Here is a 23,413-nt window from a genome sequence, read left to right as displayed (position 1 = left end):
CCAGATGACTGTCAAGAAAGCAAGCACACCTCATTCACACAACACCCAGCGGCTCTCAGCAGGCTGCGTTTGGGGATGATGGAACTATTGTGTATCCTGCTGTAGTGATGGCTATCCAAACAGGGTCAAGTTTGTAAAACTATACACCACTATTAAAAAGTCGATTTTACTGTATGATCATGAAAAATTAGATAAACAAAATATTTTTAAATATATATATATTTCAGGCAATTTCTGCGTGCTCCCACTGTGGGTTGGGTGAGGGGCGATGGCAGGGTGCTTTCTCCGGGTCTTCCTTCCACCTGCTCCCCCCTCCGTCCACAGCGCACAGCCTTGCGCATGCCTCCGCTGCGAGCTGCTGGTACACCAAGTGGCCGCCACTCTCACCTCTTGGGTGGGGGGAGGTGTTCTCCATAAGGGCTAGTGGTGAGAAAGACACTTGCATTGGGAACCTGGAGGTCCAAGACAAAGGAGGTGTCCTCAGAAATTTCTTCTCAATAACAGCAGGGGGGAGGGGGGGCAGGAGCTCTTAGCCTTCTCCCAGGCCCCGCGAGTGGAGGAGGGCTACGCTCCTCGGCCCCTCCCTAACCCCCCTAACAGAGCTCTGGAGGGGCCTCGCAGATGCGCCCCTTCCTCTCGCCCCCAGGGCCTCTAAGGTATGTCAGCCGTGTGCCCCGGAGACTGTCCTGCTCTGGGGCGGGGCGGAGGTCACCGGGCCCGCCCCCTCAGCTGCTCCGTCTCCTCACCCCGCCAATGCCTAGGCTGCCCCCACCCTAGGGGTTACCGCGACCCCCGCCCCAACCAACCCGCGGGGATCCGGGCGGAAACGAGACCCCAAAGTCGGACTGGGGGTTTCCCCACGCGGTGATCCCGCCCTCCCTCCCAGTCCCTCCAGCTCTTAGAAAAGCCCCCCCTCCCCACAACACACAACGCGCTCCGCGGGTGCAGGGCCAGTCTGGGTCGGAACCATGTAGTTGGACACCCACCCAAGGCACCAAGTGACTTGGGTTTCGCCGGAGAGGCCGGTGACCCCGCCCCCTCCGCCCCGGCAGAGCTCTCCGCTGGTTTGGCCTCAGCACCTGTTCCCCAAACGACTGGGTCCTCCCAGCGGTCATCTCTTATATCCCACGTGCCCCGACCCACGTTCCTATGGCCATTTCTCACACCTCACAGCAATGGTCCACCTCCACAGCTCTCCCCGCCGCTGCTGTGCGCGGGACCCCGCCTCTCCCAGACCTCCCGGGCAAAGACCGCGGCCAAGCCCCACTGCCCTCCTCACCGCAGAGCCCAACCCGCAGCCTCCCGCCGCGCACCTGTAGTCATTCTGCAATCTGGGCACTCCCCTCCCCCTCCCCGCAAGACCTCTCGGAGCCGGCACCAACCCCGAGCTACCGCCCATTCCTTTGTTCCTTCACAACTAAACGCAAGTGCCCGCGCGCCCTCCTTCTGTCCCCTCCCTCCTCAAACCCTCTCCAGTCAGGCCTCTCTCCAGGGCTCATCCGGTCAAGGCAGTTCCCACCTCCAGCCTTGCGTCCCTTGGTTCTCCCGGGACTTGGCCCGTCAAGGCCCCTCCTCCTGGACACTGGCCGCCTCTTCCCTCCCAGCTCCCTCACCTAGCCTCTGTGCTGGGGTCTCTGTGCTACAGGCTACAGCTCAGTGGCCTCTCCACTAGGATGTCAAACGCAAATTAATAAAAGGCTGAAGCCCTGGACACCCCACCCTGCGTGCTCCCTCCTACTTTCCCATCTCGGAGGCTCAGCCAAAATCCCAGGTGCTCAGATAAAACACCCAAGCCATTCCTGGTTCCTCTCTCCAACTCCTCATCTCCTCCACCAGGAAATCCTGTTGGCTCTAACATCAAAACACACTCCAGCTGCCTCCTTGGCCTCTGTCTGGGGTTATTGCAGCCACCTGTTCTGCCCCACCCCTGTTCTTACCCTCCACTGGCAACCCTATTCTCAACGCACTCCTGGTCGTGTGACTCCTCCAAGCCCTGAACTTCACTGGGGGTAAAAGCCGACTTCTTTTCAATGACTGCAGACTCCCCGCTGCTTCTCCACCTCCTGTCCCTTCCCTTTCTCCCTCTACTCACATGAGCCCTTTGATGCTCACCCCAGGGTCTTTACACTGGCTCTTTCTTCTGCTTCTAGGTGTTGCATGGGTAAATTTGAACTTTCCTTGGTGCTAAAATGGAAAGAGAGCTCCCCTCCACCTCCCTTTTCTTATACAACATTTTCTTTAGAAACATGTAAATTCTTTCTGTCCCTTTGAAATGTATGCAAACCTTTTGAAAAGCTAAGTAAACTTCATACTTGCCAGTTTTACAGCCCAGTAAAGTCTTCCTTAACAGTCTTGGAACAGTCTCTTTGAAATGTAAACAAGAAAGATTGCTCCCTCTTTCTCCCTATTTTTGGTGGAATTTTAATTTAGATGCCTGGCTCCAACTTATAACTACCTCCTTGTCACGGAGAGTTGAGAATATTTCATAGTACTTCTGACTAAAGAGAAACTGGGAATGCAATGGCCACCCCAATAACCAGGTAAATTTAGGGTGACCTATGAGCGATACACTGTGCTGCTGTCAAGTCCTCTTCAATAAATATATTTTTTATTGTGGTAAAATATACTTGAGATAAAAATATCCATTTTAATCATTTTTAGCACAGTTCAGTGACATCACAATGTTGTGAAATTATCAAAACTATTTCCAGGACTTTATCATTCCAAACAAAATGTCTGTACCCATGAAACAATAAGTTTCCCTTTTCCCTTCCCTCAGGCCAAGCTCCAGTCTACCTCACTCCCCCCTCAATCTGCCTTTTCTACATGGCTCACAGGTGGTGTCATACACCATGGGGCCTTCCGTCCGGCTGACTTCACTGAATTTTGTAGCATCTATCAGACCTTCATTCCTTCCTAGCTTAGTTAATGATACATTGTAGGTCTATACCACATTTTGTTTATCCACTCATCTCTTTTTTTTATTGATTGATTGATTTTTATAGAGAGAGGAATGGAGAGAGAAAGAGAGAGACATAGATTTGTTGTTTCACTTGGTTGTATATTCATTGGTTGCTTCTTGCATGTGCCCTGACCTGAGATGGAACCTGCAACCTTGGCATATCAGGATGATGCTCTGACCAACTGAGCTACCTGGCCAGGGCTGCACTCATCTCTTGATGGACACTTGGATAAGAGTACAACTTCATTCTTTTGCATGTGAAGGCCTTTTGTCTGAGCTGAAGCCTCTGGCCCAGCCCAAGGCCCCCATGGAGCGGCAGGCCTCTGGGGAGCTGTGCCTGGACCCCACAGCCTGCGGTCACCCCACATTCTGAGCCTGGCCTTCTCTGTCAAGCCTTGGGGAGCCCAGATGTGAGTTGGTCCCCACTGCTCCCCAGCAGTCCAGCCCTGGCACGTGCTTGTTGTTGATGAGACTCCTGGCCTCAGTCAGTCAGCTTTCTCCCAGGTGGCAGCTGGGGAGAGAGAAATGGGGGCTGGCTAAATCAGCCAAGAATCCACCTTGTTTGGGGGCACACCCTCCCCCAGCCCACCCCCCTCTCTAGGCCCTCTCTTAGCTGCCCAGTCCTGGAGAGCCAGTGCCCATGTCCTGTCTCCAGAAAGAGTCCACCTGGACCAAGAGCCCCAGCCCAGACACCAGGCCCCTGGGGTAATCTCTCATCTGCTGGAGGTAACATTTTCTAAGGAATGGGACCCAGACTTGGCTGAAAAACTCTGCCAGGGGATGAGGGGAGTGGATGATGGAGGTCTGAGAGACCCACTGCAGGCCCTGGGGCATTTCCTGGAGGGCCGGGAGCAGGATAGGGGCTGCTCTGGAATGCTGTGACTCAGCTGGGCTCAAGGCCATTCTGAGACAACTTCCCATCTGCTGAGCTGGCCAGCAGTGGGAAGGTCCCGAGAGGCCCTGGATGCCTGGAGGCCAGCTTCTCCCCTTTGTGGCCCCCGTGCCTCCCTGGCATCTGCTCTGTTCTCCACTCGGCAGCCAGAAGGGCTTACAGGTGGGGGTATCTGTTCCCCACTCACATCCTAGGGCCTCCTGGATCCCCAGGCGGAGGACACCACCATACACCTAGGACCCGCAAGGTTCCCTCTGTCTCCTTCCAAGCCTGAGGTCCCAGGAATCTGGACCTGAGGGACATCCCAAGCTCCTGGACAGTAGGAAGCAGAGCCCTGGTTTGGGTGATGGACCCTCAGAAGAGGGGTCAGTGACTGTTGGGAGGAGCCAGGGCTCGGCCTTCTGTCTGGCCTGCCTCTGCCTTAGTTCAGAGCCTAACCTGACTCTGAGTGGGTGTCCCCTGTGTCCCCCATCAATCCCCAAACTCCTGTGTAGTGCACACCACACCACCCTGACAGTGGGAAACAAGGACAGCAGGGGCCAGGCTCCCAGCAAAGGTCAGCGTCCAACCCTCAGCCTCCTGCAGCCCCTTAGGGCTCCGCCGCCCACACCTGTGGCTGGGACACTCACTGCATGGTACGGCACACAGCTGCTGGGGGGCCGAGAAGTGCACATCAGTCCTCCAGCCCTGCAGACAGGGGGCAGCTTGGTCAGTGCAGCCTGTGGCCCTTCCCTACACCCTGCCTGCATCCCCACAGGGTCAACCAGAGAGGCTGCAGGGCTGAAGAGGCCCCTAGAGCAAGGCAGGGCCCTAGGGAAACCTTGGGGAGGCAGGAGCTCCCCATTTGGGACTGGGGGTGGGGCTGGCAGGGCAGCACCACCTGGATGCAAGTGTCCGGCCCACAGGCCTCGTCCCGGGGAATGTCCACGAAGACAGGGTCCGCTGTGAGGTCAGCCTGGTGGGGGGGGGACAGGCAGTGGGAGTCAGATCAGGCTACCCTATGTCCCTGTCCCTAGTGCACATGTGTGTGTGGTGCGTGGGTCAGCCCTCTAAGCACTTTCCCTGCAGGCCGCCTTGGGGCCCCTCCTGGCCTGGTGGGAGGTAGAGAGGCCTGCAGGAAAGTAAGGGGTCAGCTGTCCCCCTAGGATGGTGCCCACCCACCTGGCTCGCAGAGGCTGGAGAGAGGGTGGTGGCCTGGAGTGTTTGGTGGCAGGCAAGGGGCCACATCTTCTTTTGGTGGCACAGGCGCACCTGGAAGCGGGCGGGGCTGGGCGAGAAGAAGCTGACCCGGAGGTGGGACAAGGAAGGTGCCGGCTGGATGGTCATCTTCCAGGCTGCAGGGGTGGAGGGGTGAGGCCCAGCTCCCCCCCACACCACTGCACTCGTCCTGCCTAGCGACCAGCTCCCTGTCTTTCTGTCTCCCTGTATTTGCTGCGTCCACATTGCAGAGGCCACGGCCATGTTGGCGGGCCCGGCGACTCACCTGGGAAGCGTGGCTGGAGGAAAGGGCACCTCACCCAGAAACCCAGGCTGGTGGAGAACTGTAGAGAGGTGAGGAACAGGGTGTGGCGGGGTGCAGCTCCTGCATGGCCCTCACCCTCCAGCCCTTAGCTCCACCCACTAACAGAAAGGCTGCTGGGATGCTGGACCAAGGGCTGAGCAAGGCATGGAGGCTGTGAGACTGCAGGCGCCCTGCCCCAATGCCTCTGGTTCTCCCACCTGCCTCCTAGTCACCCTCCCCAACTGCTGTGTGGCAGGCTGCGACCCATCCCACTCACCTTGAGGCAGAGATGAGGCTGGGTGTCCACCAGTGAGTACTGCACCTGAGGGGGGCTCAGGTCAGGGCCCTGGATATCTGTGCTCACCCCCAACCCTGTCTGGCAGGCACTCACCTTGCCATGTACGGGCCGGTGGGAATGCTCCAGCTCCTGGCAGTGAGCCCCTGGATCTGGGTGCCAGCACAGACTCAGGTGGCCACTCATGGGGCAGGCGGGCTCCCAGCTCAGCACCTGGCTCCCTGGGTGGTAGCGGATGGCTTCCCACAGTGCCTCCGTGTCTGCAGGGACCCTCCCCCGCCCCGGGGCTTGAGTCAGCTGGGCCCTACCTTCACTGCCAGTAGACCATAGGACCTAGCACCTGCATGGCAGGTGCACCAGGGCCAGGGACTCAGGTGCAGTCCTCCTGCAGTCCTCTGGCCTGGCCTGAGTGTGTTCAGGGTCACTGAGCAGAGCAGAGGGCAGGGCATCCCTCTTGCAAGCACACGCACATATGTGCATACCCAAATCTACACAGTTTCCACCACCTGGAGAGGCTTGCCCAGCACACCCTTTGACTACATGTCATCTAGAGCAGGCCTGCTGCCATGCCTCAGCCCTTCTAACTGGACCAGGCCAGCCACCACCCTACTGGACACTCCTGACCCGCCCATATCCCACCCTTCTCCCCTCCCTCCCTCTCCCCACTCTGGCACTACAAGGCACTTGCCATTTTCAAAGGGGCAAGTCTGGGTCCGCAAGGCATCTGGAGTCGCAGACCAGCTCTGTGGGAAGGGCTGGGATCAGAGCAAGGCCTGCCCATCCCTTTGTCTCCTCCTCGCAGTCAAGGCCACACCCTCACTAACCTCAAGGCACAGGCACGGCAGCTCGTGGCTATAAGGCAGAGAGACCATCCCAGAGACACTGTTCGCTGTCACCTGCAGTAGACAGATGGGAACCAAGAGCTAAGAAGCTGCCCGGGGTGCAGGGCCTGGAGTGGGAGAGCCCAGAGCAAGGGGACTGTGAGTAAACTGTGAGGGGGGGGGGGCTGGAAGGGTGGGGCATTGGGTGGGTCTTGGACTTGGGGCAGGTGTGGGTGGGTGGGGCTTGTGTTGGGGTGAGGCTTGGTCTGGGTGGGCGTGGTCTGGGGTGCGCAGTTGTGTCCCAGGCTCAGGCCTGGGGCTCACCTGCACAGGTGCGCCCACGTCCTCACAGGTGTACCACTTCAGGCAGAGCCGCACGTAGTAGTCTGGGCCCCCAGGGACCTCTGGCACCTGTATCTGAACGACCTTGCGGCTGCGGTCCACCCAGTAGGACAGCTTCCCTGCTATAGAGGGGGTGGCAAGGGAGGCCATGTTGGGACCAAAGGTACCAGACTCATGGGTCCACCTGTCCTGAGAGCCTTGAGGTGATGGCCCCTGTTAGACCCTGGCATTTGGAAATAGTTCACCTGAGGACCCATCTTGATTTCCTAAGTGGGGCAGGAAGAAGACCCTGGTGGGAGGGCTGTTGTGTGCACAGCAACCTAAGGGTCTTAGGTAGGCGTGATCCTACCTGCAAAGGGGGCTTACCAAAGCAGTCTGGTATATTCCTTCCCACATCCTCATCTCCGCAGTCTGCAAATGACAGAGGCAATGTTGGACTCAGCTTGTTCTGCCTGGAGGGGCAGTGCCCCAGCTGGACCTCTATCCCTGTGGCTTTCAGAAGTCCCTCCTCTCCAGGGAGGCTGTGACACCAAATTAAGCCAGACGATATTCTTGGGAGCTGTCCAGCATGGGTCCTGCCCCCTGCCCTGGGTGAGTTTCAATGCACATCAGTTCCTAAAGGCCAGATGGCAGCTGTGCCCAGGCCCACCCCTGGGCTCTCACCTTCTACATGGTACTGCTGTTCCAGCTGGACCCCACAGAAGTGGGGGACAGTCTTCAGGGTGACATAGAGGCTCTGAGCCACACTCACCTCAAAGCAGTCAAAGATCACCTGGAGCTGGGCAGATACATGGGTGAAGCAGGTAGACATGGGGCCTCTGCCCACCCACCCTGGTCAGGCCAACTCCACCTAGAACAACTGGAACCCACGATCTGGGAGCAGAGGTGGAGTAGCACCCACTCCCTGGACCTTGGGTGGCAGAGCCCCAGGACAGGCTGTGGATAGGCGACTGGGAGGGGAAGGCAGACAGGAGCAGGTCAGGAGACAGTTGCTGCCTAGCAAAAGCTTGGGGCTGGACTGGCAGTTCTGGCCTCACCTCCTGCCCCACCTGCTGCCGGCGAGAGGCCCTGGGGACCCGCATACTGTGACAGTGTGTCCCTTGGGTGTCCAGGTTCATAGAGCAGGCCTCCAGTCCCCGCACATTCTCTGGTAGAGGGAGGGGCCAGGCAGGTTCGTTGGACCATAATGGTAAAACCCCTTCCTCCCCTCCTCTCTGGGAAGTGCAGTTAGCAGGTCCCCCCATTGTTGTGGGGTTAAAGGAGCCATGGGCCCACCACCTACTTCCTGGGTGTCACCTCTCTCACCATGCAGTGTGAGGGAGGCTTGCACTAGCAGCAGAAGGGAGCAGCTGTTGTCAGGGGTGCACTTCATCACAGTGGAGAGAGTCAGGGCCCCCAGGACTGACCGAAACATGGAGGTGGGGGGTTGCTGGCAGAAGCTGTTCAGTATGTTCCCTAGGGAGGGAGAAGGAGGGTGATGCCACGGGGCTCTCTGGCGCCCCAGGAAGCTCTGTGGTGTTTGGGCCAGTGGAGCGAGCTCTGGGGCTACACAATCTGAGGAGGGGTCCTTATGACCTTGTCCAGTGGAATCAGGGAGCCAGTGCCCTGGTGAGTGGTGGGCTCACCCCTGAGCCATGCTCAGACTGTCTGTCCAGCATCAGGGATAGGGTCCAGGTCAGCGGAGCGGGCTGCACGTGAGTTGAGGAAATGGGACAGACAGTCTGAGCAGACCAAAGCGGCTGGAGTCTGCAGGACAGAGCAGGAGAGACGAGAGAATGATGTGGAGAGAACCCTGGAGAACATTCAGTCTGCTGCACACTCAGCAGAGCGTGGATGGGCGCAGTCTGTGCAGGTGCTCCTGAGACAGGAAGGACAGTGACAGTGGCAGGGATCTGAGGGGACAAGACCTGCACCACACAAGCTGGGAAGGGGCCTGTTCCTGGCCAGACCAGAGGGCACTGGGGACAGTAATCAGGAGTCTTGCCTCAGTCAGGGGCACCGTCAGCCTCAGACTGAGCCTGCCCTGGTCCTGCCCAACAAATCTTAGCAGGAGGACCCCAAGACATCAAGCTGCTTCCTGGCGACTGAACTGTATTCCGGAAAAGACTCAAGAATATTTTTGGAAATAAAATATATAAATATATACCCGGCACACAGCAGGGTAAATTCAGTAAAAATTACAAGCCTTGCAAAGAATCATAGAAAAGCACAACACAGAATGGAAAGAAAAATCAATTAATTGAAGTTGACATAGATATTAGAATTAATAGACAAGAATATTAATACAGTTATAACTGTATTCATATGTTCAAAAAGTTCACTATAGGCATAGGAGACATTATTTTAAAAACCAAAATCCAACCTCTAGAGATGAAAACTACATCAAGCAGGATGCAAACCATCTTCTGTGACCACAATGTAATTAAATTAGATATCAATAAGATAGTTCTGGAAGATCTCCAAATATTTGAAAACTAATCAGTATACTTTTATTTATTTATTTTTCAGCATACTTTTTTTTTTTTTATACAACTCGTAGGCCAAAGCAAAAAATGGAAACAAAAATTAAAAACTACTTTAAACTGAATGAAAATGAAAAGACAACATATAGTAAAGTTGGATGCTGAGCCTGACCAGCGGTGGCTTAGTGGATAGTGTGTCAACCTGGGATGCTGAGGACCCAGGTGTGAAATCCTGAGGTCACTGGCCTGAGTACGGGATCATCAACATGATCCTATACTCGCTGGCTTGAAGCCCAAGGTCTCTGGCTTGAGCAAAGGGTCACTAGCTCAGCCCTGGTCAAAGCATAAACGAGAAGCTCAATGTACAACTAAGGGGCCAAAAGTATGAGTTGATGTTTCTCACCTCTCTCCCTTCCTGTCTCTCTCTCTCTTGCTAAAAAAAAAAAAAAAAGAGTTGGATGCTGCTAAAGGGAATATTATTTGGGGGAAATTTGTGGCACCAAACTCCTACATTAGAAAAGGAAGATCTCAAATTAGCGACCTCAGCTTTCACCGTCAGGAATTAGAGAGAGAAGAGTAAATGATCATCTTAAACAAAAACAACATTTAAGTCAATTGTTTCTCAAACTAGGGGCAAAAAAAGAAACCAGACTTAATCAGAAGAAAGGAGATGATGACAAGATAGGAGTGGCAACCAATGAAATAGGAAACAGAAAAGCAACAAAGAGTCAACAAAAGCACACATATGTTCTGCAATTGCTTTCAGAAAACGGAAGATGAGGGGGCAAGAATCTGATGATTCCAAAGACCGTTACCCTGAGTGGAGATCTCCTGCATACACACAGTGTGATTTCATTCACATAACATTTTAGAAAATGCAAACTAGTCTCTCTGGACAGAAAGCACGCCTGTGGTTGTAGGGTTAGGGGTAGAGTGAAGAGGGAGGACTCAAAGGGCATCAGGAACCTTTGGGGTGATGGAAAAATACATTTATCCTGACGTGGGCAGTGGTTTCACAGGTGTGTACATAGGTAAACCTTCGCAAATGGAACATCTGAAGCACGTAAGCTTGCTTGTGTCAACTGTATGTCAATAATGCCGAAAAGGTCACTTCCTTCTCCCTGATCATTGTGAGTATAAGATGGCAGCAAGTTTCCAAATTCTTCCCCAGCTGTGGTGGCCCCTTAGTAGGCAGTGTCTCCCAACTCAGTTTAACACAATCAGAAGTGGGGAAAATAAAACAATAAAACAACAACAAAATAGAGGCTTTAAATACCCAGGGGGCACTGTCCTCACATCCCTGAGGGTCTTTCCATCAGGTTTCACTGGGGGGAGGCGTAGAGTGGGAGAGACAAGGGGACCCAGGCTCACTCCGCTTTCTCCCACTAGACAGATGGAGATTTAAAGACCAATAAAACCAACGAATAGTGAGTGGGTCTGCCCTTTATTATCTAAAGGGTCTGTGATAAACCCTGCTCCAGCTGGTGGAAGTTCTAAACAGTCACCTGCACCTGGCAGGGCCCTCATGGCACATGCCTGGCCTACCGTTGGCTTGGAGCTAATGTAACTAATGTCTGGTGTCTGATGGACTATCCAGAGCTTTCTGGAAGGACACCAAAGACAGTGGCCAGGATCGGAGAAGAGGCTACCTAAAGGAGCAGCCCAGCCTCTGCGTGGCCATGAGTTTTATGGTAAAGGCTACTGGGCTAGCCAGATAACGTGGGGGTACAGGGTGAAGAGAACGTTGTGCCCAAGCCTATGTCTCCTTGTGGTGGACGGTTGTTGCTGGGCTTGATGTGCAGCAACCTTGGGAAATGGTGATGCTTTTGATCTCACTCTCCACCCAAGCTGTCTGTCATGTGTGTGACAACCCCCTTCTCATAGGAAATGAGAAGTTGACATCTTTTGACCTTTTCTGGAGAAAAATGAAGACTTATTCCAGCCAACCAAAGAAATGATCAAAACCAGAATATATATATATTTTAAAAGGTAGAACAGTAGAAGAGAAGGGCCCAGGTGAGCATGGAAATGTGGAAATCTGTGGAATTAAATACAATGAACATAAAGGAGAAGTCACTGTTACAGAACAAAACCTGTAAAAAAAAAAGGCTCTGTCCCAAAGTGAGGTGACAAAACAGGGAGAAAGTCTATAGTGAGGACAGAAACACGCTAAATTATTTGTGGCTCAAAACAGAAGAAACAATTTGTTGTCATTGTCGAAATAATCATGTGTCCGGAACAAGTCACCAAGACCTAGGAAGAAGTAAATGCACTTGCTGTCAATCAGAGACTAAAAAACTGCCACAGAGCTTTCCTGGCATAACAAGTAACAACAGATGGGCTCTAAAAGGAGGAACAGGAACTCAAGAGGAAGAAGCGGGTTATGGAAGGAGTGTGGGCATGGGCTTGGGAAGACACACTGGTGACTGTAAATTCGAGGTGATGAGGGAGGAGGAGAGACGGCTCTGTGTTTAGAACAACCTGGGGTTTCACTCCCCGCTGTTCAGAAGGCCAGGCTATGTGGACCAATTTCATGGTCAGAAACAACTAACAATGCTGGTGGAAAAAAATAAGTAGCCTTGGCCGGTTGGCTCAGTGGTAGAGGTCAGCCTGGTGTGTGGATGTCCCGGGTTTGATTCCCAGTCAGGGCACACAGGAGAAGTGCCCTTCTGCTTCTCCATCTCTCCCCTCCCTTGTTTCTCTCTCACAGTGATGGCTTGGTTGGAGCAAGTTGGCCTTGGGCACTGAGGATGATAGCTCCATGGCCTCGCCTCAGGTGCTAAGAAGAGCTTGGTTGCTGGACAACGGAGCAATGACCCAGATGGTCTTGCCAGGTGGATCCCGGTCAGGGCACATGTGGGAGTCTGTCTCGGCCTCCTCTCCTCTCACTGAAGAAAAAAAATTTTAAACCATGTAGAGAATTGAAAAACTTCTGAGACTAAAGAAAGAATCAGGATCATCAGGCCCATAACTGAGAAAGGCCAGAGGGACGCCATGCACAAGGAAGCCACAGTGTCTCCCTGCCCAGCCAAGCCCACGGCTGTAGGGGAGTCACAGAGCTGCCCTGTGGAGAACCAGGACAAACCCTGTGGGCACGGTGGGATGGCGTGGATGACCGGAGGTCTTCCTGGAAAGTCATGAGCTCTCTGGATCTGGTGCTGGTTCCTATCACTGGTTGCACCTCCATCTGTGATGATCCAAGAAACCTCAATCTGTGGTTTCATTAGGAACGGTCCCGACAGTCACATGTTATACTGGGAACCACTTAGGAACAAAGGTGAACCCAGTCTGGGGGAGGCTCCTTCCTCCCAGGCCTCAGGGAACTCCAAGAATCATTCTTCAAGGGCGTTGAGCAGGCAGAGGACAAGAGAGTTGACAAAAGGGAGACCCAGCGGAGACAGCTGACCACACACAGCTCCACAGAGTCCTCCAGTAACACACTGACAGGCATGAACTACAGCCAGTCATGCTGAAAAGACGGGGCTGGAAATCTGTGGTTGCAACAATTAAGACCTGGTCTCTCAGCAAATTTCATGATTATAATATGATATCATTGTCTATATTCACTATACTGTGTGTTAGAGCTTTGCTGTCCCTTTTTTTTTTTTTTTTTTTTTTTTTTTTGCATTTTTCTGAAGCTAGAAACAGGGAGAGACAGTCAGACAGACTCCCGCATGCGCCTGACCGGGATCCACCCGGCACGCCCACCATGGGGCGATGCTCTGCCCATCCTGGGCGTCGCCATGTTGTGACCAGAGCCACTCTAGCGCCTGAGGCAGAGGCCACAGAGCCATCCCCAGCGCCCAGGCCATCTTTGCTCCAAAGGAGCCTTGGCTGTGGGAGGGGAAGAGAGAGACAGAGAGGAAGGCGCGGCGGAGGGGTGGAGAAGCAAATGGGCACTTCTCATGTGTGCCCTGGCCGGGAATCGAACCCAGGTCCTCCGCACGCTAGGCCAACACTCTACCGCTGAGCCAACCGGCCAGGGCCTGCTGTCCCTTTTTTTCATGTGAAAAATGTCACTGTTGTAAAGTCTGACACAATACACTTTTCTTTCCATTATAAACTGTATACTTTTTGCCTAGATGCCAAAAGATATCTTTCTGTCTCTCTTTAAAATCCAGTGATTTTACCAGACTATATTTTGGGGTTGAGTGTTCAGGATCGATTTTCTGAAGTGTGTGGCTTGCCCTCTCAAGTATCTAATTTAAAGAAAAAAATAATCTTCTCAAACAGCAGTTTTAGTGTTTGTTCTGTGGCTTTGGTTTCTTCCTAAGATATCATCTGTTTTTGGACATCTTTGTCTAATGCAGCCGTTAGCTTTTTTCACGTGTTGTTTTAATCTCTTTTCTTCATTTGTTTTGATTTTTCAATAATTTCCTCCTTTTCATCTTCCTTTTGTCTTAAAGGCATTCAATACTGGGTCTCTTCACTCTTGTGTTCTCCTGTGGTCTTTCCTAAAACAGTTTTATTCCTTTATTTATAATTCTGAGTGTTGTCGCCTCATTTCTGAATCTTTCTGATTTTTTTTGTTCATATTATTATTCTTTAATGTCTTGCACTATTTTCTTGACTATTCTAACCCATTTTGAAGTGAAGTGTTACAAGTTCTGGGTTTGTTTAGCATGCCTTGCTGGTGCATATCCATTGTCTGTCGGGATGCAATTCTATGCCTTATTCTCTTTTTTATTGTCGTTACCTGTCTGGAACTCTTTGCCACTGCTTGTACTTATGTGAATGTCCTTTCTCTGAGCTCTGAGCAGCAGGCTTAGTCTGGCAACTTTTCTACTGCAGAGCGCGCCCTCTTCTGTTCTTCTTGTGCAGTGCTTGAAAGCAGGGTGGATGGCTTTTCCAATTTCTTAGCTTGTTCCCCTCGAGTGTCTGTCTGAGTCTCCGTGGGGGTTTTTTGTTTTGTTTTGTTTTTTTGTTTTTGTTTTTTTGCCTCTGTCATCCTTATTTGGCTCAGACTTGATGTCACTCCAAGCTCCTCTGTCAGAACATCTCACAAGTGGGGTCCCGGTGCTGGCAGTGGAGCTGACCCTCCCTCTGGCAACAGGAGTAGGGTGGCCCCCCCTGCTTCCCCTGTTTCCTCTGGTTGTCTCTCTGGGTTCCCCCCGCACTTGGTCACCTTCTGCATAGGTGCTGACAAGCTACACGCCTGGGGTGCTGAAAGTGAGCATCTTGCTTTACTATATTGTGCTCTGTTGGTATCTGAGGATTCAGAGACCCAGGTTACACTGCCACCATCATCTCTAGGGACGATGAAAGGAAAGGAGCACAGAGCGGGGTACGCTCTACGAGAAACCAATAACCAGTTCCACTGGATCATGACTGAGACAGTGTGGCCTTGCTGGGTCCGCAGCTTGGAAACCCAATGTCCAGTAAAGTCTGATGGGCTGAGGGAGCAGGAGGAAGCAAGGTCTTGTAGAGAACTGCAAAGTGTGACCAGGACAGAAAGAATGTCACCAACGCAGGACAGGAAAATTAAAATAAGAATGAAAGGGGCACAGTGGATAAAGCATCGACCTGGAATGCTGAGGTCACCAGTTCAAAACCCCGGGCTTGCCTGGTCAAGGCACATATGGGAGTTGATGCTTCCTGCTCCTCCCCCTTTCTCTCTCTCTCTCTCTCCCTCTCCCTCTCTCTCTCCTCTCTGAAATGAATATAAAAAGAAAGAAAGAAAGAAAGAAAAGAAAGTGCCCTGGCTGGTGGCTCAGTGGATACAGCATTGTCCTGGAGCACCAAGGTTGCTGGCTCAATCCCTGGAACAATGGTTAGACCTCCAGGTATAAGTTCAAGCCTCAGTCAGGGCACAGATGGGAAACAATCAATGAGGGCACAACTAAGTGGGACGAGTTGATGCTTCTCTCTCTCTCTCCCTACCTCTCTCTCTCAAATCAATGGGGAAAAAAAATGTTTTTAAAAAATGAACGAAGGGAAGGGAGAGAGAAAGGAACACAGAATCAAAGAACATGAGAGAGAAGAAAACGTGACCCAGCTGTAAAGCTACACTGTCGGGGTCTCTGCTGAGGAAACATCTGAATAAGGAATGGAGTCAGTAAAACAAGGGATCAAAGGCAGATGACCAAACAGCAGAGGACACACAATGGATGCACCAGTCTGCATTTCCACCAGCAGTGCACAAGGGTTCCCTTTTCTTCACATCCTCCCCAGCACTTGTGCATTTATTTATTTTTTTTATTTTTTATTTTTATTATTATTATTTTTTTTTTTGTATTTTTCTGAAGTTGGAAACGGGGAGGCAGTCAGACAGACTCCCACATGTGCCCGACCGAGATCCACCCAGCACGCCCACCAGGGGGCAATGCTCTGCCCATCTGGGGCATCGCTCTGTTGCAACCAGAGCTGTTCTAGCGCCTGAGGCAGAGGCCACAGAGCCATCCTCAGCGCCCGGGCCAACTTTGCTCCAATGGAGCCTTGGCTGCGTGAGGGGAAGAGAGAGACAGAGAGGAAGGAGAGGGGGAGGGGTGGAGAAGCAGATGGGCGCTTCTCCTATGTGCCCTGGCCAGGAATTGAACCCAGGACTCCTGCATGCCAGGCTGACGCTCTACCACTGAGCCAACTGGCCAGGGCCTAACAACGTTTTCTTGACATAAGTTGTATTTATTTCTATACGGGGCTTTGGAGTGAAATTTATTTAACTTCCTTCCTTATATATCCTACATCACTTACAGTCCTTTTAGCAAACATAAGCAGTGTTTACAAAGGTGATAAAGCTATTTTAAGTGGGTTATTATATTACAAAGGAAAAGTTTAAGACAACGAAGTGGGGTTTCTATATATCACTGACAGGCAAATAATGTGGCATGGAATGTGTGACCTCACAGCCAGCAGGCTCATGTGCCTGCCCCAGGCCAGGGATAGAGAGGAGACCTGGCTGTGGGCAGACCTGACTCCCAGGGAGGACAAGGTGACCCTGGTGGTGAGGGGTGGGGGCGGGCAGCATAACACCCTCCCCCTTCAGATGTACTCACGGTTCATGCGGCTCTTGCAGATGAAGCCCTGGGGACAAAACAGTGAGAAAGTGTAAGAGGTCAGCTCCTCCACCTCCTGTCCCACCTCCTGAACCCAGCAATAAGGGGGCAGGTGAGGGGCTGGGGTGTGTGTGGGGGGCTGCCATCCCTGGTTCCTCCTCCTCAGTATCTGGAGAAACAGCCTGTGAAAGCCCAACCCTAGCCTACAGGTATTGGTCACTCAGTAAATGGTGTAAACTGGACCTCTTGACCTTGAGGTCCCAATGCCCCAGGCTACATACCTGAGGAGCAGGGTAGGTGCTGCCCTGGGTATCGGAGGGCATGACCTGTGACCTATGGTGACACCAGTGGCAGCAAGAAGCAACAGCCGTGGTGACCTCTGTCCCTTCCCCAGAGAGGACTGACCTGCTAAGGACCCCAGGAATCTGGGCCAGTGGGCTGGGGGGTTCAAGATGGATACCCTGGGCTCCCTGCTGGAGGCATAGGTGCGGGGATGAAGAAATAAGAGTGGGGTACACTTGTGTTCCCTGGATTTGGGGAGCAGGCACCCTGCTGTTCCCATCTCCCCACACCCCCCTTACTAAACAAACTTTCACTTTGGAATAGTGTTAAGTTTAGGGGGAGTTTACCCAGCATGCCCTGATGTCAACATCTCACAAAGCAATGGCACAATGACGGGGACGTTATTGGCTAAACTCCAGGTGGAAGTTGAATTTCACCTGTTTTTCTACTAATGTATGTTTTCTTTTCCAGCTCACAAAGCTTCCTGGTCTTTTCATTCCCACGCCCCTGTCACTATCCCAGCTGGTGACCACTGCAACATCTCCTTGGGGACAGCCTGCGTGCCCCTCTTCCATCTCCAGCAGCCACAAGACCTGCTGATGTCTGAGGAACACAGACTAGACAGGATGCCTTGACCCTGCAGCCCCACTCACATGCCAGGAGCAGAGTGGATCCAGGGATGAGAGCCCACCTGGGTGCCCACCCACCTGGTACTCTACCCACCAGGCTGCCAGCCTACCAGGGAGCCCCTCCAGAATGAGACTGAGCCAGGGTGGGGAGGGCAGGAGACCCACACAGACAGGGAGCTGTGGACCATGCTGTCTTGTGGAGGGCAGGTGGATGTGGTCTGATAGTTGGCCCTTCGGTACCCTTGGGGACACAAGAAGAGGGACAAACAGGGGCAAAGGTCGAGGCCAGAGAACACTGGTGGGCTGTGCTGCCCGGAAATCCTAGTGACCCAGGACATGGGAGAGGGCTGGCCCTGAGCCCTGGGGTGCTGTGATGGGCGGGATAGAGATGGAGAAGTCCTGGGGTTTTCCATTGGGCTTCTTGGGGCTTCCCAGCCCAACGTGGGCTGGAGAGGGGGGCAGCGAGGAGTGTCTGTGTGGATAGGCTCCAAGGCACACATCTTTGAGGTGGGGTCTGGGTCCCTCAAGCTGCTTCTACCGGGCTTGAACTCCATCCAGCTGGAGAAAGGGACCCAGTGTCCTGGGCTGGGCTATAGGAGGCACAGGGCAATGCTACTGCCTCTGCAGCAGGGTGAGCAGGAGGTCCCTAATGACTCCATGCAGCTTGAGGCCCTGCCCTCCCCACTCACCCCACAGGCAGTACCTGCCCCCTCTGTTCCTGTCCCTCAGCCTTGACTGCCAGGTCAGCAAAGATTATTTCTCACTGCAGAGTGGCCAAGGATCAGGATACCTTTCTGTGACACAGATGGGACAGAGGTCTCCTGCTGTCCCCTCCTGCTACAGCTCCTGTCCCTGATCCTCACCCCTGGGCAGCGCCTTTTCCAGCTCCCTCCCTCCTTTAGCTGTGAGCTGCCCCTGCCTCTCACCCTTCTCCTCCCCTAACTCCACCCACCCCAGATGCCAGGTCACTTGTACCTATAGGCATGAATCCCTCCCCTCCCCCAATGGCCTCCTGTCCCCCTCTACCCCATTCCACTTTCCTTCCAGGATTCATTTTCCTGCTCAGGGCCCATGTCGGGCTTAGTCCTCGGCCCAGACCATCCAGTGCCTTCCCCAAGTAGGAGGACCAAACCCTCATCTCCAGAGGTGGATTTAACGGCGGGTGCACTGGGCATGCACCCTGGGCCCTGACTTCCGAAGGTCCCTGCAAAACCCCAACTTAACACTTTTTTTTTCAAAAGAGAGAAGTGGGGGGCGGCAGACAGACTCCCGCATGCGCCCGACTGGGATCCACCTGGCATGCCCACCAGGGGGCGATGCTTGACCCATTTGGGGCTTTGCTCCATTGCAACCGGAGCCATTCTAGCACCTGAGGTGGAGGCCATGGAGCCATCCTCAGTGCCCGGGCCAACTTTGCTCCCATGGAGCCTTGGCTGTAGGAGGGGAAGAGAGAAATAGAAAAGAGAATGGGAAAGGGTGGAAAAGCAGATGGGCGCTTCTCCTGTGTGCCCTGACCAGGAATCAAACCCGGGACTTCCACATGCTGGGACAACGCTCTACTGCTGAGTCAACCAGCCAGGACTACACTTCACTTTTTTCTAATGACATCAAGTTTGGTTTCACATGTGCAATTTTAACATTAATAGTACGTAATATTTTTTATTTATTTAAAAATATGGTTAACATGTATTTTTATTTTCCCTGTCTCTCTCTCTCTCTTTTTTAAGGGACCCGATATTTTCTTCTGCGCCTGGTGCCTCAACCAACCTTAATCTGTCTCTGTTCATCTCCACTCCAACACCCATCAGCTCTCCACATCTGTTGGGCTTCTCAAATCCCATATTCCAAAAATGAGTATTTCCCCTTCATGAACATTTGCCAGACACCCCTCTAAGGACTGGTTCCTCCATCAGCCCTGAGGTTCAAGGCCACTCTAAGGCTACTTTGCCTTCCTCCCTCATGTACCCAGAACCCCTCTTGCACCCAGGACCCCTATTGCCACCTCTACCCTCAGGGGGCACCCCAGAGCAGCCCCTCCTGTTTGGGCCACCATCCCCTCACCTGGATCTGCCTGCTTTCTCCACAGCCTAAGGGAGCTGCCTAGCCCCCAGGGGCACTGCTCCTCAGGTCTGAGGTCCTGCCTGACCCATTCCCAGCACTCCAGCCACCCGAGCCCTCTCTGCCCCTTGCTGAGTTCCCAGGCCTTTTGCTGGACACATTCCCAGGTTTCTTAGAGATGCCCTTCCTCCTGAACGAGGACCAGAGTCCCCGAGAGTCTCGGGTCCAGACACACATGAGTCCTTGGCCAGGCTGCCCTTACCCTGGCCCCTTCTTTCTTCCTCAGCAATGGCCAACCCGCAATCCAGTTCTGTTGTGAGCTTTTCTAACTAGAACACCATCCTTGAGGGCAGGGGCTGCGTCTGCCACCCTGCTGTCCCACACCTGGACCAGTGCACACAGCAGGTTCCCAGTCAGGTCCCCCATCCCTGTGACACCTTCCGGGCCATGTCTGGCTGTGCCTTGGCCAGCCTTGGCACTGGGGCACCTCAAGGCACTTGGGCGCACTTCTCATGGCAGGTGCTGCTGGGATCACCCCTTGGGTGAGGCTGAGTCACCCTGCTCTGCCCTGAAAAGTCCCAAGACACCACCATTTCTGAGTTGTGTCTTTGCCTGACGGCTCCTTCCCGCCCAGGATGATAGTGTTCCCTGAAGCATTTCCTTGTCAGTGTCCACACAAGCCCAGCACCGCCAGAGCCAGGGCCCTGGTGATGCAATGTGGCTTGGGGAGGTTGGGCTCCAGGCTGCCCCTAACGCATCTTCTCAGAGAGACAGGGCCACAGGTGTGTCAGCTCACCCTGCCCCTCAGGCTCTCAGCAGACATCCCCCGGAGCAGTGCCGCAGCGCCAGGCGGGCTCCTCGCAGGGATCCCTGGTCCCCATGTCCCCCTCAGCCTCCTATCACTCACCACCCCTAGGGCCCTGCACCTCCACCTGTCACTCTTACTTGTGTGCTCAGGGGGCCAGGCCAGTGCCTACCTGTGGAGGAACCAGGGCCCCCTCAAGATGAGAGCTTCGGAGGGAACAGGCTCACCTGAGAACAGGAGAGGCCACATTCCGTGATCCGGGAGATGGCCAGGCTCTGGTAGGTGCTCCAGGTCAGGGACAGGAGTGCGACGGCTTGCCCAGTGAGCATGGCTTGTGTGGCAGTAACTGTGTGAATGTGTGTGCGAGGGGATGGGCTGAGCTTGCAGGATGCCCTGTGGCAGCTGCTCCTGCCTCTTCCTGTCACAGCTCAGCCCCAAAAGAAAACAGGAGTGGACACCCCTTCTCACTGACTCCCGGTGGAATAGAGCCCAAGTGGGAAGGCTGAAACCACAGACCCACAACTTCCCGCTTGTCCCGGCTTGCGCTGTGGGTCTGCAGACTCTGGCCAGACGCCCGTGGGGTTTCTAGGCTGCCAGACTCCTATACTTGAGTCACTGGCATCCCATGTAACCGGGTTCTTCCTGAGCCTAGCGGCGGGGGCAGGATGGCCTGAGGGACCAGCGAGCCGTCCCTCACACCAGTCGGCTCCTGAGTGTACCTCCGTCTATCAGACAACCCTCCTGATGGCAGAGGTGGGTGGTGGCCAATGACCTTGGTTGTCCAGCTCAGCCGTGTCAGCGGGGGGAGCAGTCATGTGCACCTGCACCCCACAGCCGCTTTTACTAGCTCCCACCCCCTCAAGTTACTCTCTCCTGGAGTGGGACCTGGGTTCACTCCAAGACCGAGTGTCCTCGTCACCTCTCTGGATTCGAAAGGATGTACCCCTTTGCTGGGCCCTTTGCTGACTGTCCCTCAAGCCAGACGGCAGTGCTCCATGGCCTGTAGTATGGGGCCGGGCTTCAGCCCTGGAATCACCCCAAACTCCTTTTCTCTTCCGACTCCTCCTGTGCACAGAAAATTCCAGGCAGGGGCCCGGCCAGAGCAGGGCCATGAGAAGGAGAGAGCCCGGTGTGGCTCTGGGCCCCGTGGTGTCTTCCCTCCCTGGCAGGTGTGAGCTTCTCAGGCCCGAGACAGGCACTGCCCCATGACTGGGGGCATGGGAAGGAGTGTAGTGCTGGGGAGTCACCCAGGGCATGGTCCTCACCCCTGCCATTGGCCAAGGTGCCAGAGCCCTCACCCAGCTTTCCTCCCTCCAGGGCCAGTGCCCCAACCCAGCCCCCGCCTGGTCTGCGGTCACCCCCGTGAGGCAAAGCAAATGGGGATGGAGCCTCCACCCCATGCAGTGTTCACCTGTGGCCACAGTGCGGGGGTGGAGGTGACAGTATACCAGGTGACTGTATGGGCACAGTCTCCTCAGAGAAAGGCGGCCCACATGATCTGAGACACCCAGTGAGCCCACTCATACCCGAAGGCCCCCACCATGGCTGCCCTAGGATGGGCCCACCCCGCCAGGTGACACAGCTGCTCCTGGAACATGGCTTCCCAGTGCCAAGTGTGGCCGGAGGTGGACAGCAGATCTATCCACATGACTTCATGAAGGGACAGGCCTGTGGGGGAGAAACATGGTGGGACTAGGCCCCTCACCTCCAGGACTCCTGTCTTGTTTTTAAGGGCTGGTGGCTCCAGACCTTCCTAATGTCCACAAAGAACGGCCCCTGAGCTCTCCTCGCAGCCCCCCATCCTGTGTGGGCTTAGGGGGATGGAACACCTGGGCCTGAGCCCAAAGAGTCCTCAGGAGCTCCCCTGCCCTGGGTCCCCATAGTCTGCACTGCCCACTGAAGCCAGAGGACCCAGAAGTCCAGCTGTGGTGGCATCTGAGGGGTCAGCCCTTGCTTGGCGCCAGGTTGGAAGGAGATGGGGGCTGGATGCAAAGAACCTGCACCAGAGAGTGAGATTTTTGTCAAATAAATGAGGGAATAAACGGCTGCCTCTCTGAGATCTCCGGCTGCGCGCTGGGGGCTTCCAGCAAGGTGGGCTCTTGGGAAGGACTCACGCTCATCTGGCTGGGTCTTGGAGTGGTGAGAGGTGTGGGAGGTAGGAAGAGGTGTGGGTATGGGTTCAATGCAGGGTGAGGGGTGGGTTGTGGGATGCAGGCACCAGGACTGGGTGGGGCTCCATAAGAAATAGCATGGTTCAGATTGTACCATTTCTCTAAAATAGCTCTGTATAGCTCTGTAAACCTCATCTGTGTTTAGGTTTCCCAAAAAATGAGCCACACTCTGGAGGCCATGGGCCTAGGACATCTGTCCGCATCCAGGTCCCCATTGTCATGAGGTCCACGGGCTGCCCTGCTGACCAAGGGGCAGGAAGGAAGTGCCTGCAGGACAGTGGCACAGAAGGAGCAGCAGTATTTGCAGGACTGGACTCCCACTGGTGCCACATTCTCCAGTTCTTCCTCCGGTCCTGACCCTGCCCTGGTCCTCCACAAGGCAGGACACGCCCAGGAAGACCTAGTTCCTCTGCCTGGTGTGCCTGAGCTCAGACCCCTGGAGCTGAAGCCCATCCTCACTGACCCAGGCATGAGGCTGTTTTGCCCATTGGCCACCTGGGAGGCACTTGCAGAAGGGGCAGCCCTCCCTCACATGCGTAGAATCGGCTGTGTGCTGGCCCTTGTTGGGTAAGGGTGCTGTGGCCATTGGCAATGCAATGGGAAGCCCAGCAGAGGCTTTGAAAGGCGAGCCACCCTGCCCCAGCCCCATGCCTAGTGGATAGATGGGAGCTGCTGCTTCACAAGGACTTCCACATTGTTCCTCATATACCCGGGACAGGTTTGGCCTGTAGGCAGATGGGATCTGGGCCCTTAGAAGCCGAGGCCTTGAGCAGCCTTCCACAGGCCTCTTGCTCATCCTCTGACCCTGCCCACTGCCCTTGCTCCAGGACACCTCCCAGGTCTCTGGCCAACCCTCCTTAGGGAGTGGGGTGGGCCTGTGCCCAGCCCCCTCCTCAGGCTGCTCAGGCCCCCGTGGGGGAAGAGGAGGTGGAGGAAATGGCGGCTCCCCAGACATCCGGCCTCAGGGCCCAGGTACGCCCCAGCAGCAAGATCCCAGCAGCGCCTCAGGCAGGGTCTGGATTCCACTCTTGCCAGTGCTACCCTCTGCCAGGGGCCTGGCTGAGTCATGTTCCCTGGGGTTCGGGTGGGTCTGGGTGGAGAGGGAGGCTGTGGGGCACAGGGTGCTTATGCAAAGCAGCCTGCAACTTCCTGGAGCCTGGAGAAGACGCTGAGCCAGATCCTGGCAATGGCCTCCCTGTGG

General features: G+C 54.4%; 1 protein-coding gene across 1 annotated transcript; it reads right to left on the bottom strand.

The window, feature by feature from the left end:
• Positions 1-230: 230 nt before the first annotated feature.
• IL17REL (interleukin 17 receptor E like) lies at positions 231-20,444 on the bottom strand. The gene is made up of 16 exons (XM_066361301.1): positions 20,269-20,444; positions 16,268-16,295; positions 8,119-8,268; positions 7,851-7,960; positions 7,477-7,591; positions 7,180-7,224; positions 6,796-6,935; positions 6,475-6,546; positions 6,339-6,393; positions 5,747-5,910; positions 5,633-5,677; positions 5,338-5,395; positions 5,016-5,188; positions 4,735-4,809; positions 4,484-4,541; positions 231-452 (listed from the first exon to the last, which is right to left on the bottom strand). Exons 1-16 carry the CDS (start codon positions 20,368-20,370, stop codon positions 421-423), a joined length of 1,422 nt encoding a protein of 473 aa, XP_066217398.1. The 5' UTR covers positions 20,371-20,444; the 3' UTR covers positions 231-420.
• Between the last annotated feature and the right edge of the window lie 2,969 nt (positions 20,445-23,413).

This window comes from Saccopteryx leptura, chromosome 1, assembly GCF_036850995.1.
Source record: "Saccopteryx leptura isolate mSacLep1 chromosome 1, mSacLep1_pri_phased_curated, whole genome shotgun sequence".
NCBI lineage: Eukaryota > Metazoa > Chordata > Mammalia > Chiroptera > Emballonuridae > Saccopteryx > Saccopteryx leptura.
Note: the sequence above shows the minus strand (reverse complement) of the source record. Positions and strands in the feature narration are given on the sequence as shown.

Excerpts from the sequence above, each read along its gene's own strand:
- IL17REL (XM_066361301.1), bottom strand. The coding sequence starts at position 20,370 with ATGCTCACTGGGCAAGCCGTCGCACTCCTGTCCCTGACCTGGAGCACC. Across the intron at positions 16,296-20,268 it reads GTGGCCTCTCCTGTTCTCAG|GGCTTCATCTGCAAGAGCCG; the intron begins GTGAGCCTGTTC and ends TTTTGTCCCCAG. Across the intron at positions 5,911-6,338 it reads GACTTGCCCCTTTGAAAATG|ACACGGAGGCACTGTGGGAA; the intron begins GCAAGTGCCTTG and ends GGGTCCCTGCAG.